Source organism: Lepidochelys kempii, chromosome 2 (assembly GCF_965140265.1).
Source record: "Lepidochelys kempii isolate rLepKem1 chromosome 2, rLepKem1.hap2, whole genome shotgun sequence".
Classification (NCBI taxonomy): Eukaryota; Metazoa; Chordata; order Testudines; family Cheloniidae; genus Lepidochelys; species Lepidochelys kempii.
Genome location: NC_133257.1, coordinates 191798634 through 191817389, shown reverse-complemented (window position 1 = coordinate 191817389; position 18756 = coordinate 191798634). Strand labels below are relative to the sequence as shown.

General features: G+C 38.8%; 1 protein-coding gene across 3 annotated transcripts in view; it reads right to left on the bottom strand.

The window, feature by feature from the left end:
* The window catches only part of CPNE4 (copine 4), a 381425-nt gene that overhangs the window by 44318 nt on the left and 318351 nt on the right, over positions 1 to 18756 (bottom strand). For all 3 annotated transcript variants that reach the window (XM_073333244.1, XM_073333242.1, XM_073333243.1), the window contains 3 exons: positions 15356 to 15442; positions 11613 to 11672; positions 4971 to 5104 (listed from right to left, as the gene is read on the bottom strand). In XM_073333244.1, coding sequence (XP_073189345.1) covers positions 4971 to 5104; positions 11613 to 11672; positions 15356 to 15442 — 281 coding nt within the window. The remainder of the gene's footprint in view (positions 1 to 4970; positions 5105 to 11612; positions 11673 to 15355; positions 15443 to 18756) is intronic.

The window sequence follows — 18756 nt, the reverse complement described above, 5'->3', positions numbered from 1 at the left end:
TTGTGATCTGACAAATATTTTTTAAAAATTGTAAATACATTTACACTTCATATTTTTAAAGTTACAAATGTTAATTTGATTATATGGAATCTGATTCTCCTTTACACTAAGGCCCCTTCATATTCCTCTGGTAGTGTAGCGGGGCCTGAAAGTGGGTATAAATGTAAAATTTTGTGTAAAAATTAGTCATAAAAAAGAATCTAGGACCATATTGACTAGTCTGATATTGTATGTTGTATCCACTACTAAGAATAAAGGTTCCAGTTCAGCAAAGCCGTTAAGCATATGCTTAACTCCATCCCTATTTAGCAAAGCACTTAGGTATGTGTTTCCGTCTGATTGATGTACCTGGGGTTTATGCATGAGCTCACATATTTTGTTGAATCAGGGAAGAGAATAAAAAATAAATATTTAATTTAAAATAGAGAATTTGATTAAGGGGGGCAAGAGATTAGAAATGCAATTTATAAGCAGAAAAATACAAATGTCAACATTTCAAACACAGGGCCAGATTTCAAATCCAATCCACTTCTTTTGTTCCACACTTGCTATAATTAAAAAAAACTATACTAATGTGGAATCATTTACAAAATATTTCATAATTCAGCTCTGTAGATAGAGCAGAATTTTAAACAATGTAGCTTTATTTAAGACTGTATGAACAGGCTCTTTTTTAATTAGATTCCAATATACATCTTCCCCTTACAGAGACAATCATCTCTGTGTAATGATGAAGTGATACTCATGGTTGTTTGGTCATTTTCCAGCGCTGTCTTTGGGAAAACAAATCATTGAGGCTCTCAGGCCAGACATTTTAATATACTATATGCTTCTGGAGATATACTGTATTGCTCTGACTTATGCTATGACCTTCAAAGAGAGAAGCTCTAAAACACCATGAGGGATACATCTGTTATATTATTGCACTGTTATGTGTTAACCGGACATGCTAGCTAGAGTTGTTAATATAACAAAAGCACAACAGAGCTGGGCCAATCCTGAGGAAGAGTATCTGTTTGAATTATTCACTACATATGGCTGATGGGAAATGGTCACGAGACTTTTCAAGGTATAAAAAATGTTCGCTGTCCAAATTGGGACAAATTTCCAAATTGGGACAAAAAGTAAAAAATCTTGAAAATTTTCCTGACTGACAAATTGAAAAAAGTATCACAACATTGTATCAAAACACTTATTTGACGTTTATGAAATGTTTCATTCAAATTTTGATTTTTTTCCTTTTAATCTTTTTTTTTTTTAGTATAAATTAACTGAAACCTTGAAACAAAAGGTTTTCTTGAACCAAAAAAAAAAAAGGAAACTTTGTTTCAAAAACGTCAAAACAGGACATTTTTGACAATTTCAAATTCAAATGTCAAACCCTTTTTTCAACATTTTTTCAAGTCAGGAAATTCATCAACACCAACTTTTTCCCACAGAGAATTTCAGTTTTGACAAATTGGCAATTTTTGATGAAAAAACATTTAGTTGAAAATTTTCCAGACCCGCTCTATTACAAACATTGATTCACTTTGTTCACAAATATATTTGCAGAAAAAGATGTTGGGAACTGTTTTGCGAATATGTATTCATATGAGTATATCTAATCCATCTATCTAGGTTCCTATTTGGTGCTCATCACAGCGGCATCTAAGCACTGGTTATATATGTTCAGTATCAAGGAGATGTTTCCCATTATGAATAGAGAGCAGCAGCATGGTCCAAGGACATGCAAAGTGATTGAGGGCCAGCTGCCACAGACAGGATATAGTGAGCTTTCTGTTTGTTTGGTTTTTTGACCTAGGGTTTTACCTGTATATGGCCCCAGAGCAAAGCTAAGACTTTCAAAGTGATGAGTGATTTTGCCTCTCAATATTTGGGTGCCCAACTTGAGGCACCTTAAAGGGGCCTGATTTCCAAAAATGTTCAGTATCCACCTTCTGAAACATAGATCCCCTTAAGATTTCTCAAGTTGGGGACTTCGAAGATTGAGGCAGCCAAAATCATTTGTCACTGTTGACAATCTTGGTTCAAGTTTTTACTAGTGTTAGATAAAAAAAACCTGTTATAGTGACACAAAGTGGAAGTTGGAATTTGATCTGCCTCGTGATATCAGTTATGTTATTCCCAGAATATCTATGTTTGGTGGTGATCTAGGAAGCAGAATAGAGCTTGACTTTCAGAATCTTAAAAGGGCTTGCAATACTGCTAGTTAGAAAGTGCTTATTTTGACCTGTAAACCTAGGAAATTGGATTCTGAAATCATTGAGGAAGAACAAGCATGGAATGCCACAATGTGTTTGTTTCTTTTTTTGTTTTGAACAGTCACTTTTGTGACCATAACCACAGATGACTGATTTTTTTTTTAATGCATTAAGCATTTCCATAGCCAGAGAATGAAGTCTCTTTATTTCATTTGTCTCACTGGCCAGACACATTAGGAAAAAATAATTAATGGACTTGGCCAATTTTAACATGACTCGATTATAACAATAGTTCTCCCAGGGAAGAAAGGCCTTTGAAAATTTTCAAGTGAAAATATAGTTGTATTTTATTGCTTTTGTATACCGATCTTTAACTTTCTAATGGGTCATTTTCACTAACAGTTTATCTTAAAGCAACATTTCCTCCATGGAGCTGTAGACTTGTTTCACCTGATAGCTTGTTTGATAATATTTAATGTGACTCTCTTTAATTCCAGTAATTTTTTGAATACTTTTTAGAGTCTGATTTTTATTCTAATGAAGGCTGCTCTTTCATATCGTATCAACTACCCAGTACTATTTTTTCTTAGCCATTAATTATATCACCTATACACTTCATCTTTTCCTCCCCTTATGACACTTACAAATGATAACATGACTTGAAGCAAGTACTGCCAAAAAAATAAGAATTCTACACAAATGAATGGCTATTTGATCATATTAGGTTATTTCTGTAACACTGTTTCAGGGACATCTGAAGCATATAGGTAAATGGGCTTTTGGATGAACAGGGAATACTGCAGAGCATTAGGGGATGTAACCACAACACTTAATTGAAAGCTTTAGTTACTCAGGGGCCTGTTATACTGGGCTGACCTGTACAGAAGTCAAAGTTACAAGAAGATCTGATTGTGATATCAACCAAGCTGACCATAGCATATAAGACAGTCTTGCCACTTGTTAATTATTGGTGCAATGACATCCAATTGCCCCAGGCTTTCCACTAAACTACAAAGTTATTATAGTTTTTCTAATAATGAAGGTGTTGTAAATAATATCCATACCTTGCCAAGGTCTTTACACACCCAAAAAAGGATTTTTTGTTAAGTATTAGGCACAAGAAGCACTTCAGTGAATACTGAGTCACTTGTGCTATTTGAATACAAGAAGGGAAAGGTACAAATAACCAGAACTATGCAAAACTCAGTGGTTTCAGTGAACATTTTCTGTTTCTTTTCACAACACCTGAGATCTGTTAGGCCGAAGGCCTGTACTCTAACTTGACCAAAGTAACAAAAATTCAACTCAGCTTGTTACATAAAATTGTTTATAAAAGTCAGCAAAGACAGACAGACTGGACTAGTTCAATTAAAAAGGTTTACTGAAACAGCCGAAGGACTGTGGTGAAATCATGTCTGTTACACCAGAGGAGCCCGAGACTGGAAATTAATGGACCAAAATTAGTATGTTGGAAAGTAGGCATAATGGTGGATAAAATAATAAGAGGATCCGATGCACTATTCCAACTATCTCCCGCTTTTGGGATCTTTAAAAAAAGACTTGGTTGGGGATCAAATGGAGAATGGATTCCTGGGAGATTCCAGGAGGAAAGGCAGACAGGCCTCTGACTCTCTGTAGAGACCCTGTACTTTGCTTGTGAGCCATGAGGATCATTATACTATCATGACACCCAGACCTCAGCACACCAACACACCATCTGACCCTTCTGTACCTGCAAGGACTCCAGCCTGATACACATGAGATACTGATCTGTCTTCCTTCCCATATCTGTTCCTTTCTGTCCTTCACTTTCTTCCCCCTGTCCAATCTCTCTCGGCTTTTCACCTAAGTTTGAGGGTTTTGCGGTGTTTTTTGCATATTTTTGCACATGAAACTTAATAATGAAGATGCTCACAGTCCCCTGCTGAAGGAATAGTTCAAAGACATTAAGGGAGAAATAATTCAAAGGCTGCAGTTCAACACAGTGCTACACCTGCCATAAAGAGCTTATGTTGGAATATGAAGACTATTCTGTGAGCGGGCTGGTTTTTTACTCTTTAAAATATAATATTTTCTTCTTTAGAAAATTATTATTGTAATTCATAAAGTGCTCACAGCATGCTGGATGAAATACAAGAAGGTACAAAGAAAAAATCCTTTCTAGAGCTTGTCAGAATTTTTCGAATGGAACAGTTGCTTTTGGAAAGATTCGTTGTGCAAAATCACTTTATGCAGCCCCCCACACACAGACACAGACACACACACACACACAAGAATACTTAAAGGGTTTTTTTGGGGGGTAATTTAGATTACTAATGGCCAATCTATTTGACAGAGGCAGGAGAGCTATTTGAAATCAACAGGGGTGCACAACTTTCTCAGAGGGTCAAGTAGTCAGATACACATTCACAAGCACATCAGGAAAGGTACCTACGTTGCATATATAAAACAGTCATGCAGGTGTAAAAAGGACTACAACGCTCCCAAATATGTAATTCAGCATGTAGAAGCAGACAGGGAAGACATTTCCTGTACACACCAATGATATATGTTAGAGACAGATGCTCTCTGTTAAATATAAAGAAACACTGGTTTAAAATGAATGAAAATGTGTCAATGTATTTGTAGATTGAAACTTTTTTTACCCATAAGACTTCCTCTACGTGACTAACATTAAATTATTGCAGCCAGCAGCATTACGTCTTCGGTTCCATACTGTTAAAACACCTTCTAGAGACAATTCTATTAGCAAACACGGTTATTTACCTGTCATAGTCTTGGCAAATCTCCCCAACAGCAACCAATGCCTTCAAATACTCATTAGGCTGATACGGATGGATGTAGTGCAGAGAGCAGCTGTTCCTGGGATCTCCATTTGATGCTGTGAAATCGATGGCTACCTGGAAAAGAAAAGAAACAGTTGCTCTGTGTAGATGTTACAGTGCATAGGTATCTCCAGATCTGCCACATTTCTTTATCATATGCAGGGGCTGGATACCACCGTTTTAAAACAAAAATGAAACCAATTAATCAATTCTGCAATAACATTCCTTTTGTAGCACGGTCACAAGCAGTGTAGAAGTCAGCATAAAGAGCATCAATAGACTGAACGTCCTATATCACAATTAATTTTTCTAGCTAAGAAACGATATGTGGGGTGCATGCCTGTAATGCATCTGTTGAGGTTGTATATATAAGTATAATACTGTTCTTTCCTGTCTTAGAATGCTTGTTTTCTGACTAACCCTTCAAAGGAAGTTATAAAATAAATTCAACCAAATCAAAACTATTATTATATCTATAAGTATATCTAAAGTAAATGATAATGTTATGATATATGTCTGAAATTATGTAAGTGGAAAAACTATGAATTACATAATTATTCCATTTAGGGAATGATATTCTAATATAAACCTATCTAATTAATTAGCTCTAAGTTCTCTGAGTTTAATTAAATTCTTTCTAGTCAGGTGATTCCCAGTCTATAAATCTGTCTCTAGTATAAAATCTGTACAGAGTCAAAATCCCTAAACAAACATATTCCAAACCGGGTCAAATTCCTTTCTTCATTTCTTTGTTACTGCTTATTGCTATTATTATAATAATAAAAAGTCTAACTAGCCCTTGTACAGTGATTTTCCTCTTCAAAGCATTTCATAATCATTAACTTAATTAACCCTCTCCATTTTGCTGATGGCAGAAAGCTTAATGGTTGGTTCGAAGGCAAAAACAAAAATCATGTTAAGCACAGATTTTTATGCTGAATGCGCTCACTGTGGGTTGCGGGAGGCATCCAGCACTGAATTAAGTTTTAATTAACCTTTTAAAAATTCTGGTTTTCCTTTTTGAAATTCTGTTTGTACTTCCTGGATGCTAATGACATTCCAAATGAATCATTCTGTGACATCACAATCATAGACAGCATGAGCTGGAATGACATTTCTGACATTTGCAATGTTGCATTCTGGGATCTTTTCAGTGAACCAATAGGAACCAAAGGATTTCACAGAGGGAAATAACATTTTTTAACAACCGTATAGTTAGAGGTATTTTCTGATTCCCTTATCCCACAAAACATGGTAAGCGGTGGTATTCAGCAGAGAAGTCTGCACTTAACTCAGTTTTGCTTTGCAATTCACCTTTAAGCGACTTGCCCAACGTGACAAAGGGAGTTGTGTCATACTTGGAACTAGAACCCAGAAAGTCCTGGCTTCCAGATCTGTGCTCAGACCACTAGATGATATTTCCCTTTAGCAACATGTAGCTCCCCTGAAGAGCTCTATCATAGGCAAACATTCTGTGTCTAAGGGTGGATTTTCAAAGGGCCTAAGTGATTTCGTAGCACAAGTCAAGGTACTAACTTTAGGCTCCTAGTTTTGAAAATGTTGGCCTTTGTCTTGATTTTTAATATAGGAATTTTTAACTTGTAGAAATTTTGGCAGAGATTTTCAAAGATGACAAGAGCATTTGATGCCCAGTTCTCATTAATTTTAATGGCTTTTGGGCATACAAATCTACAGCTTTGAAAATCTCAGTCTTTGTCATTAAAAGTTGTGAGAGCCAATCAGAACTTTTAATCCTCACACCACTGATGCTCAGTTTCCACTCTGTGATCTAGAATGTTGTTTGCAGATTCTGTTTCATGTTCGATATCTCCTCCTCTTTAAATCTGTAAGAACTGGCCCCTTGATATCTGACTGGAAGAACATATGTTTTGTCATGCTACCAATCAGTGCTTTGTTTGATCAGTCTGGGAACATCTCTGCTGCCTTGACCAACTGCAGTCACCTCTATGACTGACACATCTATTAGGAGAAATGAATATAATTTAAGTGGGAAATAGGATTATCTTTCAGCCCCACTTCCCTATATAAACCTATGCAGCTATCCTGCCAGTGATTTTGTTTGTCCTGATATTTTCCCCACAGGTTTCCCCTTGAGAACTAAGTTAACAAAGAGAAAATTCACCACTTTTTACCTTACATGTATAACATTTTGCATCTATATCATCAAGATTCAAGCTGCCAGCTAGTCACACCTTTGAATAATGATCCTATTAAAATCTTCAGCGCCACAGCTATTGGAGATTGGGCTGTTGACAACCAGTTGATAAGCACAACAAGAATAATAGCAGGAGACACGCTCAGAACATTTTGAGCAGCTGTTCGCATTGTACACACTGAGCCAGATTCTCAACTAGTGTAAACTGGCATACTTCCATTGAAGTCAATGGAGCTATTCTGGTTTATGCCAACTTAAGGTCAGGCCCATTGAAAGAAAAAGTGAAAACAGGTATGGCGTGGGGAAGGAAGAAGAGCCCTTACAAACCAGGACATGAATTTATGGTCTTGTTTTCACAGAACAGAAAGTTTAAAAAAATTATATTTAGAAATGTTGGAACTTTTTGACAGAAAATTCCCAACCAGCTCTAGATTCTCCACCCAAAACCATTCTCCACTGAAAACCAGGGCTTGTTATACCTTGGAAGGAAGTAGGTATGAAAGGGAGTAGAGACTATGCCTTTTGCTTAATCTTACCAGTGTCCATACACGGACTCTGCTCACATTTGTATGAACCCCAACAACCTTGTGTTCCTTGCAAAATATGCTAGATCAAGGACTCTGGGCCAATATTTTCAAAAGCATGTGTCTAAAAACAGGAGTCTGATTCATAGTTAGGCACCTAAATCAGTGGTCTGATTTTCAAAAATGCGAAGCACCTAGCAGCTCCCAGCAGCTGATTTTCAAAGATGACAAGGCATCTGCTTTTGAAAATCTTGGCCTATGTATGCATATGGTTATTTAGTAAAACACTTATATTTTTGCTGAAATAAAATTAACTTAAAGATTTTGCATAGATTATAAAAAAATGATTGCTGTTCTACTCCCTGAACAAACATTTTCTCCTGTACCAGAATAAGAAAGGACAGGTGCTCTAAAGATGCAATAGATGTTGGCCTTTTCCCTGAAAACTCCAAAAGAGACTCTTAATGAGGTTGGAGTGACGTGCACCAGAAGGAATTGGACAAATCCTTCTTCTTGCAATGACTGTTTGCCAGGGTCATGTGGTGCTTTTTAACCAGAAGTGATTGCAGGATGTCAGAATGAGCAGCAGGTTGAGTGTGCAAGGCAGGCCTGTTGTTGGCGGTGTTCTGGGGGGCGTGCGGGCAGGAACCAGATTGAAATGCGTTTCTTGACTGGAAATTGTCCTTGTAGTACAGATTCACTTAATGCCTGTGTATTTACAGACCGTGAATACCCTCATTTCCTATTATGATGCTTTTATTAAACTTGTGATTTTGCTGCATGGTACAACCTTCTCAGCAGGTATCAGCAAAAGAGACACATGCTCCGTACACTGTGTTCTGGGTAGGAGAGGAATACGCTCTCGGTCTTCCATCATCAACTACAACTACAGCTCCATCCACAAATGTGCAAAGCATAACATCAGCTGTTTTCTCTGAATACAGTAAGGTCTTTAAAAGCTTTTAAGCTTTAAAAAATGCACCTCTTGGGACACAGAAGAAATGAATGATGAGTTCTCTTTTCTTGCGCTACTAATAACCTTCCACAAGAAACAACAATGCCACTCAAATGCTGATGCATTGTGTTGCCAAGGCTCAGTTTTGACCCTGCTTCTTGCTGAGGAGGATTTCTACGGAAAGCTGAAATGATATCTGCAATGGTTCCAAAACAGCAGCATGTAGCAGCTCTAGTTTCTTAATGTTCCTGTCTGACAATTTAAGGCACTCAGTCTTGTGTGTTAGGACCGAGACTGCATACATGTGGGGAAGCTTTCTGATTCTAAATGAAAGAATCACAGAAATTAGGGATGGAATTTGCTAGTCTAAACCCCCTGCCAAAGCAGGATTTTTTCCCTACAACATGTTTGGTCCAGTGTATCTTTAAATATCCCAGGTGTTGGCACGTCCATCACCTCCCACTGTTCAATGTGGGTATCCCACAGCAAAAAGATTATACACTCTTAGGAAGATTTCCATAATCTGTGTAAAGGTGTTTTTAATGCAAGGATAATTTCCTGCTTAGCCTTCTACCAGCTCAGTCAGCAAATTATCAGCTTGTCCTATTGTCTTGACCTGTTTGACCCAGAAGCGGTCCTGTATGCTCTTTCAGTTGCAGCTCTTAAAATGAGTGTTTCACATCCTTTCTGACATACTTTCTAAAGGGAAGAGAATGTCTTCTGACTGTAAACCCATTAACTTTGCCAACTTCTTCTGACTGTTTTCTCACACCTAGCAGGGAACTCTGTCAGATCACTAATACAGACTTCTGCAATAAAAGCCTCACAGAAGTAACCATGTGGAATCTGCGCGATTGAGCATAAAATTCCCTAGAAGAAAGTTTCTCAACAAATCATTATAAAAAATACAACAAAAAAAATTTACTCTTGGTTTTCTAAGATGTTTGTTCTAAGCATGAACTATGTAACCACAATGGATGAACAAAGTATCCCAAGAGCACACAGCATGATGTTACAAAAGCTCTCATTAGTGCTTTAAATTAGCAGGAACACTATACGATAGCTTTTTGTTCCCAAACCTATGCTTAGCATCTTAGCTTCCCTCCCCCCATCAAATGCCCTTTCAGATCACAGCTGCATTGTACTATCTGTACACTGCATGAACACAACAGAAACATAATTAATCCTAAAACACAAAGAGGGTTGGATGACTTACTGCGAGTTTGTGAACTTTGCTTCTGTCTTAGCAAAGAGGAGGGCAATATATCACTGTGGTTTATCGGAACTCATTTCTATGTTAACATTAACATTCCATAATGGTGTACAAGAATTCAGGAAACACGGTCCTCTTTCTGATTGCAGGATTATGGATTTCATAGATCTATAGTGTTCCAACAAGCCATCTTTGACAAGTGTGAGCATATGAGCCTATGTAATTAATGCAGAGTCAAACATCTCTGCACATCTTAACTGCAAGCTGCTGGATCATTAAAAAAGGCATGTGTTTTTGCACTGACTACAAATAAATCACTCGCATGAATTCCAAAACAAAATGGCATGACATAGTCTTAGGATGTGCCCCTTTACCAGTGTATAGTTTCTGTGCACTTGAGAGCGAAAATGACAGAATATACACACGATGAATCCATTTGCACGTGCATGAATTGCACAGTGAAAAAAATGACATGTTTGGTGTGAGAAAATTAAATGATTTGTGCACAAAAGTGACAGTGGGTGAAAAAAATGTCACATGAACAAATTGGGGCAAGGCTGCGTCCCTTTTAAAAATGGTGCTGTAGCAAAAATTATGACAGTCATTGTACTGGATGCTTAGACAAATAGTACCTGGGGACTAGGATAGTGGGTTGGAAGTGGAAGGACTGAAAGATCCAAGAAATAGATGTGGTTGACTGTAGGTGGGTATGTAATATTTGGCCAAGAGCAGGGGTGAAAGTAGGCCGGTACGGGCCAGGCAGCATGAATGGGTTGGCTGGGGGAAGCTGATCCCCAGCCCCACCTCTTCTGCCCAAGGCCCCGCCCCATACAGGTAAGTCTTTTATATTACTTTCACCCCTGGCTGAGGGATTGTTTTTCATTTTGACTTTTTTTTTTCCAGTACCAGAGCAACCTCAGCAGAGCTAGCATTTATGGCCTCATATATTTATGCATTACAGGCGAAGCTGGTAGCGCCTTTTATACTTAATACTACCCCAAACTTCCCATTATAAGACCCTATTTTCAGTTCCTTATAACTTCACCAAACTTTAGCCACCTGGGCTGACATTTTCCATGCCAGGCTGATTATTTATTTATTTTATTTGGTGTATGGAAGCGGTTTCACCACAAATGACTGAGCCATTTCTAAGAATCAGATTAGGGAACATTATGATGTTTTGCTCATGTTTAAATATTCTTCCAACCATTTCACTGAAAGAAGGAGTCCCAAGAGCATTTCAAGCAGAAATTTGGCAGAGAGGCATACTGAATCGGAACTGACTTAAGCCTGGGCAGGACAAGAATGATCATGTGACATTCTCAGTGATGACCCCCACACACAGCTATTGACACAGACTCTAGGCCAAATCTTCAGCTCTCATACAACAGCATAGAACAATTGATGTCACTGGAACTATACTGATTTACACCAACTGAGGATCTGGCCCTATATATACTATGGACTTTAGTTGCTGTGGTCTGAGTGGTATTGCTGCAACATGCCAAATGAAAATGTTACGTGTTTGATAATCATACTGTGATCCCAGTTTATTTTATAGTCACAAAATATTTTACGGGAAGAATTTAGCCATTTATGAATACATTTACAAAATGGCAAATCAGATAACTTTTTCCTGTGAAAGTGATGAATTTGGTGTTTAAAAGGAGTTCCTTTTATTACGGTCAAGGAAATTACAGTCGGAAAACACTTACTGTAAACTGTATTTGGCATCCACCCATGATGTAATCTAAGAAAGAATGCATCTTGTGGATCTGGAAATAAGAAAGCAAAGACATTCAGATGAACTGTGTATTGCTAAAGGATCCAGACTTTGAGACAGCTTGTTTAAGGAAAAATAAAACATGGACTGGGATGGCGTGGGAGAAATCAGAGAGGGAGAGACTTAAAGCTAAGTTAAGAGAGGAAAAAAGAAAGATGAGAAAGCAACACAAACCGTTCTGAAACCACCGAAATTATTTATGCACATCAAGGAGAGAAGAGAACAGCATTCCTCTGCCTGAAGTCACTGGGGATTTTCCCACTGATTTAAGAGAGAGGAGCAGGCATTTTTTCTGAATTCAGAGACATGACTTTGAAAGAATGGGAAGGGAAACATCTCACAGAGATGGTCATCCCGGTGAACTTCGATGTACGGATGCATAATGGCAATGTATGGCATATTTGATTGCTTACTGGTATTATAAAACAACAGGAAGGAGTAATTGGGGAATGTTGATTGTTTACACACTAGTTCCTCTACAAGGCTGAGCTATTTTTCCTCTTTTGAGGGGCTCCATTTCTATTACTCCTTTATTACCCCAAATCCTTGGTTTTATGGATTATTTGACAAAGACGTTGTTAAATACACTGAAATATGTTCTAAAGTCCCCCCAATCAGCAAATTTACCTTAAAGTTCTCAGACAAAAACTATGTTAAGGTGGAGTTAACATGGAGAGCAATTTAGGGTACAACACATTACGGGAATGTTTTAATTATGCCCAGAAGAAACATCAGAAACCAGGGAATTCAGAGGTAAAGGTAAACTTAAAAGAAACCCCACTATGTTAAGGTATGGATATTTAGGGCATCCAAACAACCTTCACTCTGCTTGACAGTAACAAAGTGTAAAAGTCACATGTTTATCGTTACAACATTTTAGTGTCTAATCCCAGAGGAGATTCAATTGTTTTTTTATTCCCTCCCCCCACCCAATAGTGTCACTATGCAGGACACTGAAGGTTAAGAAAATGTTGAAAGAGGGTAGTTTTTCACAGAATTCTCTGAAACAGAACATTATCTGTCAGACTCTGCTAAAAGAGAAACTTTCAGTTATGAAGATTAATGGTAACAAACGACAATTAATCCTAAAATATTTTCTTCAAAGATAGCCTTAGCACAAGATCTCAGCGACTTGTTAGTGTATGGGAAGTTGTAAGTGTCTGAGTTACTTCATTCTTAAGATCATTTGGACGGGTGTGGGGGTGAGGCACGGGGGCTGGTCTGACAGACATTCATTGATTCCAAGACCAGAAGGGACCATTTGTGATCATCTGGTCTGACCTCCCTGTATAATACAGGACAGAGCACTTCCCCAAAATAATTTCTAGAGTAGATCCTTTAGAAAAATATTCAATTCTGATTTTAAAAATTGTCTGTGATGTAGAATGCAACTCTGCCCTTGGTAAATTTTTCCAGTGGTTAATTCATCTCACCGTTAAGAATTTATTCCTTCTTTCCTGTCTGAATTTGTCTAGCTTCAATTTACAACCACTAGATAGTGATATACCTTATGCACTAGACTGAAGAACCTATTATTAAATATTTGCTCCCTGTGTAGATACTTATAGACTGTAATTAAGTCACTCCTTAACCTTCTCTTTGTTAAGCTGAATAAATTGAGCTCCTTGAGTCTATCACTTATTCAGCAGGTTTTCTAATCCTTTAATGATTCTTATAGCTCTTCTCTGAATCCTCTCCAATTTTTCAACATCCTTCTTGAATTGTGGATACCAGTGTCACCAGTGCCAAATACAGAGGTAAAATAACTACTCCTACTCAAGATTCCCGTTTATGTAACCAAGGATCGCATTAGCCTTTTTGGCCACAGCATCACACTGGGAGCCAGGGGTGCTTAAACTATTTGTATAGTGGGGGCGCTGATAACCACTGAACCAAACTGTAAACCTTGTATTTGATGGAAACCGCTTTACACCAGGGGGGCGTGGCAGCACCCTGAGTTCCAGCACCTATACTGGGAGCTCATGTTCAGCTGATTATCCACCATGACTCTCAAATCTTTTCAGGGTCACTGCTTTTCAGGATAGAGTCCCCAGTCCTCAATACAGCCTTCATTCTTTGTTCCCAGATGTATACATGTAGAATACATTATACATATACGTGTACTGAAATTCATATTGTTTGTTTGCACTAAGTTTACCAAGCAACCCAGATCGCTCTGTGTTAAGAGACCTGTCCTCTTCATTATTTACCACTCCCGCAATTTATGTGTCATCTGCAAACTTTATCAGCAATGATTTTATGTTTTCTTCCAAGTTATCGATACAAATGTTAAATAGTGAAGGGCCAAGAACAGATTCCTATGGAACCCCACTAGAAACACACCCACTCAACAATGACTCCTGATTTAAAATTACATTTTGAGACCTATCAGCTAGACAGATTTTAATCTAGCTAATGTGTGCCATATTAATTTTATTTCATTCTAGTTTTTTAATCGAAATGTAATGCAGTACCAAGTTAAACATATTATGGAAGTACGTCAACACTATTAACTTTTATCAACCAAACATGTTATCTCATCAAAAAAACTATCAACTTAGTTTGACAGGATCAATTTTTCTTAATACTGTGTTGATTGTCATTAATTATATTGCCCTTCTTTAATTCTTTATTAATCGAGTCATGTATCAGCTACTCCATCATATTTGTATGGAATCAGTGTCAAACTAACAGGCCTATAATTACCTTGGTTATTCCATTTCCCCTTTTAAAATACTGGCACAACATGAGGTTTCCTGTAGTCTTCTGGAACTTCCCCAGCATTCCAAGACGTATTGAAAATCACATTTATAGTGCAGTGAGTTTCTCAGCTAGCTCTCTTAAAACTCTTCAAAACAAACTATCTGAACTTGCTGATTTGAAAATGTGTAACTTTAGTAGTATCTATTTAATACCCTCCTTACAGTCTAGTGGATTGAAAAGAGTCATCTCATCACATGATAGGGCTACACCAAATACGTAACAGAAATATGTATTGAACACTTTTGCCTTTTCTGCGTTATTACCAGTAATTCTATCATTTCCATCTAGTAATGGAAATTACCACAGGGTGCCGCATTTTTTAAAGGAGCCACTTTAAAATTAATTTTAACTCCGTGTAATGCACCCATTTACTGTGAGTTCTCAGAAAAGTCACTCTAAACTTGAAAAGAAAGAGATGTAATTTTGGGGAGGGTATGATGTATTCTTCCTGTGTAACAAAGTGGTTGAACCTCTCCTTTCAGTGCAACATTTTTTTATGGGGCCATGACCAGCTTCCCTATAGTAATGCTCAACTTTGAACAGTGAATCTATAAATATGGCATTAGAAAATTCCACGTTTACTGAGTCTTAATGATTTCCATATCAGTTTACAGGTAAAATATGTTTTTACAGCTTCCAGCCCCTCAAACACAACCTGGGTTCTGACTCAAGTTGGGCTGTTTCCTTCTTCAGCTTATTATGACAGGTTTTGCTGTATTTTTTATATGATATGCCTAAGAAAGGATAGACTGCTAGAACACAAATAGCTTCCCTTTGCCCTTCCCATGTCACAATTTTTAGTTCCACACTTGAGATTTTCTTTGCTGGCTCCATTTCCAAAAAAATCTTTATAAATACATTATTAACAACTGGGAGGAGGAATAGACAAAGTATTCTTTCAAATGCAGGTACCTTGCACTGGTTAAGAATGACAATGCCTGAATTCTTGTAACTCTTCTTCTTTGCTTTGTACTTGGGGTTTATGCACTCCCACTGTACCTGTGAAAACACCAGTCACTGCATGAAAGAAAATTCATGTAAACAAATTGAATTAATTAAGGTTGCATGGTATGTTCTCTATAGTTGATTAAGTCCCATCAAATGGCCCAAAGACAAAGATGGCTAAACATTAACTGTACAAGGAGTGATCTTAACCTAGTCCCACCTACATTCTGGTCTGCAAATATATGCATAGTTCTCAAACAGACATTTAACTACCCAAATCTGTGTACGCCCATGCAGGTTTTACATGTGAAACATTTAGGGTTTTTATAAAGAGATCATTTCAGAAAAAGTGGCTCCGCATATAAATAAAAATGATGGGGGGAAATTGTCTGATACTTGATATTAAATACATTACTCCCTACATATTAATATAACATTGAGGGTTTGCATTAAACGACAAAGAACACAGCAATTTAGACCTGAGATTGAAGTACTTTCCTTAACCCCTTTTGTTGGAAATAGATCCTTGAGAGTGCAATATTATACGCTGTAGATACTATGAGAAAATAAGAAGTTGAAAATAAGAAATTAATCTAAGTACGTAAAAGGAAATTCAATAACGACCGCCACATAGCACTCGCTGGAACGTTTTCAACTAACTTTTGTTGTTGTTGAAATATGCTGATTTGTTGAAGCTGAAATGTTTTGCAGTAGAAAGATCAATTTCAACTTAAAAGTTACTTGGTTTTGGTAGTTTAAGACAGACCAAACGTTCAAACTTTGAACTCTAAGTAGTACCTTCAAAAATATGCACACCTGCCTCTGCACAAGCACAACCCACATTTGCACGTGCAAATACCTGTCTGCACATGTCCCATTTTGCATGAGCTATTGCATATGCACACTTAGGGCCTGAGATTTGAAAAATATTGTCTTTAATGTTATTTCAGGGGCATTTTTTGAAAATGGGGGGAAAACACTCAAGGAAATGTGTGTGTACTGACATGGTGCCAGGCAAGATGAAAAATCCATCTACAAAAGGGGCCAATACTATGTTGTAGTGGGGCAGTTACTCCACTCCTGAGGGAAAAGGCGAGGCTGATTGGGGAAGCAGCCACAGCTGGAGCCATGCCCCAATCAGGCCACAGCTGGCCCTATAAAAAGGGCTGTGAGCCAGGAGCTAAGTCAGTCTCTCTCTAGTAGTAGAGAGAGAAGGACCCAGCTTCCTGGGAGCAGGGTACCAGAGGTAGAGCAGTGCTGGGAAAAGGCAAGAGGAGCTGGGGAGCTCCAGCCCAGGCTGCAGACCTTGTGCAAGGCACTGGGCTGCAGGGAAAGACAGCAGGTCCAAACCCCCCTTGCCAGTGATGAGTGGTCTGCAGTCTGCCCCAGTGAGCGGGGGCTAGATGATGACTGGCAGTAGCCACTGAGGCAAGGGGGGGATAGAGGGTTGGGGGTTCCCCTGGGAGGGGAGACCTAGACTCTGGGTTACTGCTGAGGGCAGAACCCTGAAGAAAAGAGGCACCAGGGTCCAGGAGGGACATGGGGGGCCAGCGGCAGGCAAGACACTGGCCAGGATGAGGTGCTCCATACACTGGAGAGCTAATTCCCAAGAAGACCAGCAGGAGGTGCTGCAGTGGTGAGTCTTTGCCTTGCTACATATGTAAATAAGTATTTAGACCATTTTTTAAATTGAATGATGTTGGCTTGAAGTTACTGTATTTTGTGTATTTGTGGAAGAAATCCTTAATTAGGTCCTGACACATTTAAAGATGTGATGCATTTTAAGCATGTAAATAGCCCCGTTGACTTCAATCCTCTTTAGGCAAAGCCCTAAGAGCAATTGTGCCAGCCATAATCTTGGCCAACACACTGGGGATTGAACTCAGGACCTCCAGAATGAAAAGCAAAAGATCCAAGCTGTTGCAATGAGAGGCTGTAACAACTCATATCCTCTGTGGATCAGCACAGCTGGGGCCTTGTAACACACACCAGTGAATTACACAATTACTTTGAATATTCAACATTTCAAAATCAGGATCCCTTTCAAAATATCTAATAGGGAAGGATACTGCTTTAGAGCAGTGTGAGACCTTCTCTTCACCAAGGGCTAACTGTGTGCCTGTACTGCACTCCTAACCTCGTGGCTCCTGGAAACAGGTGACCTAGCTGATAACAGAAAGAGAAAACGTTTAACAAAAATATTTTCAAGCTGTATGAAGTAAGCTGCCTGTGCCCCAGTTTGCCCTACAGCTCAATTATTTGTCTTGTGAAATGAATTTTCTGACTGAGGTAATAGGAAGACACAGGACCCCATGTTGCTGGGAAATTCTCCAAAACTGCTTTTCTAATCTCAGGAGGATAGTTCAGGCTCCCCCAAAAAATTTAACAGAGTTCTCCATGACAGGAGATGGCAGCAGAGTAGAGGGAAGAAATGTGATTGCAATGCAAAATCATTGATCACTCGGCTCTGAGTATATTTTACATTAAACTAGCTTCACTGGTAGCAGCTATTCTATAAACTTATTGGATGCATTTATAAAAAAAATTGCTTAGTTTACCAGTTACAATGGAGGCAGCAGTATCTAGTGGACAGGGCAAAATATAGGAGCCAGGAGTTCTAATCCCAACTCTGATATCGAATTTCACCAAACAGATCATCACAAACCTCACCACCTTCCACTCCAAGTGCAAAGTGCACTTCTCTGATCTTGCCTTCTCCAGGATAAACTCATAGCAGTGTATACAGGTAAAAAAAATAACACTTCAGTATACATACAATTCTCCCTTAGGGAGAGGATGCACCACACATAATAGATGTTGGTCACAGCCACCACTCCCAGGAGGAAACGTAGGGTAGTGGTGGTTGCAGACTCTTCTGAGGGGGACAGAGGTGCCCATCTGTCACCCTGACATGGCATCCCAGGAGGTATGCTGCCTGCCAGGAGCCTGTATCTGACATGTTATGGAGGGATTGTCGAGGATCATCCGGCCCTCTGACTACTACCCTATGCTACTCATCCATGTGGGCACTAACGATACTGCGAGTCTGACCCTCAGCAGATCAGACGTGACTACAGGGCTCTGGGAGTAAGAGTGAGGGAGTTGGGAGCGCAGGTGGTGGTCTCTTCAGCCCTTCCAGTCAAGGGTACGGGCCTTGTTAGAGACAGATGCATCTTGGAGGTGAATGTCTGGCTGCGAGGATGGTGTTGCCAGGAGGGCTTTAGCTTCCTTGACCATGGGATGCTGTTCCAGGAAGAAGGACTGCTAAACAGAGATGAGGTCCACCTATTGAGGCAGGGGAAAAGTATATTTGGCTGCAGACTGACCTAGTGAGGAGGGCTTTAAACTAGGTTCAACAGGGGCAGGCG